The sequence below is a fragment of the Adiantum capillus-veneris genome, chromosome 7, assembly GCF_014529385.1.
Source record: "Adiantum capillus-veneris isolate H3 chromosome 7, ASM1452938v2, whole genome shotgun sequence".
NCBI lineage: Eukaryota > Viridiplantae > Streptophyta > Polypodiopsida > Polypodiales > Pteridaceae > Adiantum > Adiantum capillus-veneris.
Window position 1 is genome coordinate 71086358 of NC_140937.1, and position 7492 is coordinate 71093849.

Sequence of the window (7492 nt, forward strand, 5' to 3'; positions counted from 1 at the left end):
CAATCCCCCCCCCCCAAAATATTTTTTGTATCCGGTCCCTTTTCCTCTTTTTTTGTGCCTTCTAATTAGTTTGATTCTCTCTCCTATTTTTGCACTTTATGCCACGCTCCTTCTAGCATATCTTATCTTGATACCCCCCAAATGATGTACATTGTACCAAATGTTTCCTCTAAATTACTTCTCTGTACCAAAAGATGCTTGTGTTTATGTACTTCGTACCAATAACTTCTACCCTCCTCTTAATCCTCATCTTTGTACCCACCTTGGGTTTGTAACCCCCAATCCTTATTTAAAAAGCCCCCATCCTTGAATTAACACTACTACCGAGCTTTATATAAGCGAAACGCGTTTAGTGTTAATTCGTTGTCTCCCCGGCCTCCCCAATTTTATCTTTTTTCACCATTTTCTTTACTTGATAAGTGTCACTCGCTTTTAGTTCATAATATCTATGAGTTTTTATGGAATTTTTTGCCGTCGATGTATCAGTGTAGCACTTATCTCCGACTATTTACCCTTCCTTCTACTTTTCCTGCCCGTCCCTTCTCCACATCCACTCCTCCCGGTCAATTTTCCGCCGTAAGATTAGTTCTTATTATCTTCACCCTTTCAACATAATTTACCTTGGTATAAGGTTTTTGCTATACCTTGTCTTCTTTTAAAGCCTTGGCGTATGGGTTTTTGTTAGGCTTTAGCCTTGGTTCTACTCATATTACCTCCCTAGTGTCTTTTTGAAAGACTCCTTCACGTATCGTTACCCATTTTGCTCAGTCCTTACCTCCCTACCTGTGTTTCCCCTTGGTCTGGGCTGCTCCATGCCCACACCTTCTTTTCGCCTTGCCTTGTGTTGCATGGGAGACCGCCATCACTCGTTTGTCTTCATTCCTTTTGTTCCACACATTCCGGCTCGATTCTTTCACTTGCCTGCACCCAACCCCACTAATTAGCCCTTCTCCTGTCATTGCTTGCCTTCGCTCTACTGCCTTAGCCTTGTTTACAAGCTCCCTAAGCCTTGCTTGTTTCAGCGCAAGGTTGTGCTTTAAATCCCCTTGCTTAAGTGCAGACACCACCTTTAAGCCTCTCTTTATTAACACATCGATTGGCTTACTGCTTCAAGCAATGTTTGGCTTGGCCGTGAGCATTCTACAACGAGGGTAAACTCTTCATCATGGGCAACCTGCAACCTACGCTTTAAGCTTTGCGAGAGTAAGCTCGTCATCACGGCCACCTTCAACATCCGCTTACCTACATTGCTTACCTACATTAGCCGCTTAACTCCAAAAGTTTTAGCTCTTCATCAAGGGCGACATGCAGTACTTTGCGAGGGTTAGCTTTTCATCACGACCACCTGCATCCGTTCACCTACTGCAACCGCTTTACTCCAGGAGTTTTTGCTCTACAAACGCCAACTTCCGAGGCCACTCTTTTTTCGCGGGTCGATTTTTGAGCTTAACACAAAGAAGCTCTACAACATCAGACGCCTACTTCAGGGGCCACTCTTTTGCGCATGCTCGATTTTCGAGCTTAACACTCCTAAGCTAGCACATAAAATTTTCACTACTTCAAGCCTTCAACTTCTACATCGCGGTTTCTTATTTCCTTCGCTGCATTTGCCACATGTTGCAGGTTTTGGCTCCCTTTGTTTTATAAGTTCATGCGCCTTCAACCACTGCTTTGGGTTCCTAATTGGCTCTGCTGCATTTACCGCTCGTGCCTGTTTCTGCTCCATTTGCCTTAGTACAGCTATCTGCTCACCAAAGACGTTTTCTCCACTTCGCAGGGTTACGTCACCTGCTCAAACTTCTTAAGCTAGGTTCACCTGCTCAGTTTAGTGGGGCTTCATCTACTCAACTTCGCAAACTAAATCTTCGTGGGCCATTCAACTTAGCAGGCCAAACTAACTAGGTCCTAACTTGCCTAATTGTAGCACTACCCAACAGCTTCCCTGTCTTCGACTACATATTCCAGCAAGCTACCCTGTCCACGACTAAGCTTTCAGTTATGTTTCCAGCTAGCTTTCAAGCATGTTGGCAGCCTCCTAAGCTCTTATAAACGGCCTTTCTTTTTCCTTCTTTTTTCCTTACTTTGAATTAGCCTACAACTATCACTACTTTTGCTTATGCTTACCCCCTTATGGAAGTGTAAGGCTTTTGCATCTAAGTTTTTGATTAAAACTTCAAAGAGCATGAAGAACAACCTCCCAACTTTTCCTACCTGCTACCCTGTCAACATGGAATCCTCTTCCACCCCTGCCCTCCATAGTAATCCCGCGCCCTCCTTTGGAACCTCCCCTTTTCTCTCACCATCCAGCTCGGGTACCATTCTTTCCTCCAACGGCTCTGGCTTCTCCACTGTCGGCCCCTCCTCTCCTAATACCACTTTTACTTTTCTCACTCCGGTATCCTCTTTCTCAACTTTGCCTACCACCCTTCCGGGTTTCATTTTGGCCTCCGCCCTCACGAATCCCTTTGCACTTACCGCACAATCAAACACTTTAACTCCCGCTTGCTCCTCTAAGAAATCTCTCTTTAACACAGAAGAGATTCAAGGGCTCACGGCATCCTCCCTGTGGAGGAATTTGATTTCTCCCCTCCTTCCTCGATCGAAAGGCGCCAAAAGCTACTGTGCGCCCGTCAGTCTTACCACTCAAAAGGGAGTGCTCCCCAATAACCCCTCATTGCTCCTTTTTGTTTTGGTGCTTTCTCCTCCTCATTCACCACTTCCCCCTCCCCCTCCCCTTTTCGCTCCAACACCTCTTCTCTTGATTCTATCACCTCTACTTCTCCCCTCCCCACCCTTCCTACCATCACCAAACCTCAAGAGTTTGTCAAAATTGTATCTTGTTCATTACAAGAGTCCAAGACTATTAATTTCAAGCTTTCTAAAGCAAAATCTCACCTCCAAAACCTCATGGCTAATAATAAAGCTCCCAGTAGCCTATGCATGAAACTACCGCGCCTTGTTTTAGAAGATTCTAATGCCCAAGCCCTTTTCAATGCCAAATTTGTTAGCCTTAACATACAATACCAGCTTGATTGTTCCGATGTTTATATACAAGCCCAATCTCTCCTGGAAGAAAACCTCCAAAAGCTTTTTGACTTGTTCCATGAGGTAGTAGAGGAACACTTGAAAGATTTTGTTAAAAAGCTCTCTTCCATATCTTCTCCTAGAATTCAACGTGAAGCATGGGCCAATCAACTTGTTATGTGGAAACAGGCTTCTCTCTTAGAGTTAGACTCTTTTGTTCAAAACTCCATCCTTCAAGCACATTTAGCCACTTCTATTGAATCAACGGCTCACAATGCAAGAAAGAGATCTCAAGAAAATCTCTTTGCCGAAGCAATGGATTTACCAAAAGAAGACACTGTGAGTGAGCTCGTTCAACATGAGGTCACCATGCAAATGAGCAAGTTCCTCTCCCAAAATGCGCCTTTAAGTATTTGTAAAACCCCTTTCTCTAAAAAACCATTCGCTCCCTCACAACCTTCGTCTTCCCTTGCTAAGCATAAGCTCCCTTTGGTAAATACCCTCGCCAACCTTTCAAAAAACCTTTCATAAAACCTTATAACGCTTCCTCTTCTCCCTCCCCCTCCACCACCTCGTTTGAAAAAAACCCCTCCTCTTTGGACCTTCTTCCTCGACCCATCCACCTTTGCTCAAATCTCCCAATTACCCCCTTTATACTCCTCCGTTTTCTAGCCAACCCTCTCCCACCCATTTGCCTCTTCTATATAAATCTCCCCATCCCTTATCTAACCTTCCTAAAAAACCTAGATATTCAAAAAACTGCAATGGAGGAGGAAGTAGCTTATGAGCACCCTACTTCGTGGGTCCATTTTCTCTTCTCCAAACCTCCCCTTTTTCCTCTTTTTTGGACCCCTCCTCTCTTTTCTCCAACGTACATCCCCACCACATCCCGTTCCACTCCTTCCCCTTTTGGCATTGCTAAAAGAAGATTCCCCACTACACCCTTCTCCACTTCTTCCCCTTATGGCGCTGCTAAAAGAAGATGCAAGTATTAGATTTCTCCTACTAATCCTTCTCTTTTCACGGTGATAATTCTAGGAAAGCAATCGATGTTTGAGTTAGAAAACAAGGTCACTAACTTAGCTTGCCATAATCTCTCAAAACGTACGCTTTCCTATTGTGAAAAGAAGCTTCTTGGTTTAGGCCTTAAATATATTCCTCCCCCCTGTCCTCCTACTCTCTCCTCTTTGAAACAATATTTTTCTAACTTGGACAGAAGCTACCAACTCGAGCTCTTTTTAAAGAAATCTCTTCACCCTCTATTCCTTTCTCTCTCCCCAATGGCTCTTGCTACCCGCCAACTCTCTCTATTAATCTTAAAAATATCTTCTTCTCTCTCTCTCTCTGCACAACTTTACACCTTTTAGTAAAATTCCTTTTCATCTTCTCACTTCTCACCCCCTTCCTTTTTAAAGAAAGCTCTTCTTTGTTAAAAAAATGATCCTACCTTTATCATCAATCTAGCGGACAAAAACTTAGGACCCGTCATTTTATCCAAATCTTGGTATATAGAGGAAGCCTCTAAACATCTCCTAGATTCTTCTACCTACATCCCCGTGATTTCATCTCCCCTCTCTTTTGTCTCCTCTGTTCTCTCCTCCATTTTTACTAATTGTGCTCTTCTTTCTTCTAAAGAGCGGTCTTTCATCCTTAACCTCTTTCTTATGAACCCAAACCTTGTCTCTTTTTTCTACTTCCTAAAATCCACAAACCCTCCGTAGTAGGACGCCCCATTTGCTCTTATAGAGGATATATTCTTGAGCATGCCTCTATATGGCTCCACTTTCAGCTTCTCCCTAAGAAACAACACTTCAAAGATTCTTTTTCAGTTATCAAACATATCTCCTCTCTTGTCCTTCCTTTTAATTTCCTTCTCTTCACGTTTGATGTTGAGTCATCATACCCTAGCATTCCTATTCAACAAGGTTTGCTTGCACTCTCTAATTCTATGCGGCACCATTTTTCCTCACCCAAGGCGAGTCTCATCCTCACTTTGGCCTCTCTTGTCCTTAACCACCATTACGTCTCCTTCCAAGGTAATTGTTGGCGACAAATCAAAGGTACTTCCATGGGCTCCAATTTTGATGTCGTCTATGTGTGCCTCTTTCTGTGTCACATAGAGAATAGTGTCAAACTTCCCTCCCATCCCTCTCTTCTTTATTTCAAAAGATACATTGATGATGCCTTTGGCATTTGGCAGGGCTCCTTGCTTGATCTTGAAAAAATCCTCAAGCTTTATGGGTCACCACTCCAAAACCATTTCAAAATTTCCCTTGTTATTTCCTCCATAAAAGCTTCTATCCTTGACATTCATTTCTTCAAATGATCCTCCTTTTCTCTTTTAGAGATTCTTGATTCTCGTTGCTATCAAAAAAGTCTTAACTCTTACAACAACTACATTCCTTGGAAATCTTGGCACCCCACCCACCAGAAAGTCACTTTTATCATTTCAGAGCTGAAAAGATATATCATTAGATAGAGCTCCTTGGGTGGCTTCCTTGCCATCCGGACCCTGTTTTTTCAAAGACTTAGAGCAAGAGGGTACCCCCAAGCTCTCCTTAAAAACAGTTTCTCCCTTATCTCTTACAATGATAGAGACTCTCTCCTAATTAAAAAGCCCTCATCAAAAGACCCCCACTTTGTAGTCAAAATTCCCTTTTCACTCTTTAAGTGCAACCTTAATCTCTCTCTTTCCTTGATCAAACCTCTCACCCTTCTACTTGGCACCACGTCATAATTATCCCACCTCCCCAAGCCCCTTATTTGTTGGCTCAATGCGCCCAATGTCAAGAATATGCTTACCTCCAATTCTCCACCCCCCCATTTTGGTGTCAATATATTTTTTGTATCCGGTCCCTTTTCCTCCTTTTTTGTGCATTTTCATTAGTTTGATTGCCCCCCCCCTATTTTTGCACTTTATGCCTTGCTCCTTCTAGCATATCTTATCTTGATATTACCCCCCAAATGATGTACATCGCACCAAATGTTTCCTCTAATTACTTCTCTGTACCAAAAGATGCTTGTATTTATTTCTTCGTACCAATAACTTCTACCCTCCTCTTAATCCTCACCTTTGTACTAACCTTGGGCTTGTAACCCCCAATCCTTATTTGAAAAGCTCCCATCCTTACAAAAGAATGAACACTACTGACGAGCTTTATATAAGCAAAACGCGTTTAGTGTTAATTTGTTGGTTCCCCCGCCCCCCCCGCCTCCGTAATCCCCCAAAAAAAATTTTCCACCATTTTCTTTACTTGGTAAGTTTCACTCGCTTTTAATTCATAAAATCTATGCGATTAGACAAATGCAATGCCATTGCCTCAACACACACACTCTAATCGACCACACACATGAGGAAATTAGCAAGAGGAGAGAATGATTAGATGAAATTACAGACCAATAGTCACAAATCTAAGCATCACAACACATAAAGACATGGGAAAGAAGCATAGAGAGACAAATAGCTGTGCCTTATCAATCCAATTCTAGCTACAATGTGAGAGGGGAGCTCCATCTCCATAGCCACCTCGCTTCTCTATTATCCACCATAGCTCTCAAAAGAATGAGCTTCACATTGTAGCATTTGACATTTATACCTAGGGTTTTTAAAGAAGCGACCAGCCGCCCAAATGTGTATAAAAAGCATAGGCTTACAAATACAAGCTGGAACTCTCATAGAGCCTGTAGATACAAGAAAGGTATGTGTACACATGTGTGTATACATAAATGGAAGCATAATGTATGTCATTGACCCTTGCCCGTCAACACTCCCCGCTTCCGAAGCTTTGTCGTCCTTGACAAAGCCATGTCGAGGTAGACGTTTGAGGAGAATCTCAAGGTTACGTAAGGATAACTACTTTATCAATGTGTTGAGTTTTAAATTTTTTGAGTTTTTTTAAAATTTTATTTGAATTTTCTATGATTTTGAATTTTTTTTCTTAATTTTTAAATTATTTTGTGGGTCTTTTTTCTAATTTTTTGATTTTTTATTCTAATTTAACTTTTTTGGAGATTTTGTGAATTTTCATAAATTTTTTATTCTCTCTTTTTCATCTTTTATACTCTTTTTTATTTAAACTCATCTTATTTAATTACTATTTTTCAATTTTGTTTGTTTTTATTTTGGTCCTTTTTGGATTTTTTTATTTTTATTTTGGTGTTGTTTGGTTTATTTGATTTTTTGCTTGTTTTGGTGCTTTTTTAATGATTTTTTTGTTTTTTTAATAATGAAATGAAACATGAGTTAAAAGAAAATTAAATTTAAATAATATGTTATGAAATGAAACCAAATCCAATTAATAATGAAATGTAAATTAAATAACAATCAAAACAAAATGGAAATGTAAATTCAATGAAATGAAATGGAATAAAATGAAATTAAAAAAGAAAAAAGAGAATCCAGCAGCGCTGATTCAGGAGAGAAAGCGGTTGGCCTGGTTGCGGCTAACACGCGGAGAGCGAGGGACGA

General features: G+C 41.2%; 1 protein-coding gene across 1 annotated transcript; it reads left to right on the forward strand.

Moving 5' to 3' along the window:
* Positions 1-620: 620 nt before the first annotated feature.
* LOC147454032 (uncharacterized) lies at positions 621-6122 on the forward strand. Its single transcript, XM_086516040.1, has one exon. The coding sequence runs from the start codon at positions 2117-2119 to the stop codon at positions 2942-2944; it is 828 nt and encodes a 275-aa protein (XP_086372166.1). The 5' UTR covers positions 621-2116; the 3' UTR covers positions 2945-6122.
* Positions 6123-7492: the final 1370 nt, after the last annotated feature.

Coding starts and splice junctions, on each gene's coding strand:
- LOC147454032 (XM_086516040.1), top strand. CDS start 2,117: ATGCTTACCCCCTTATGGAAGTGTAAGGCTTTTGCATCTAAGTTTTTG.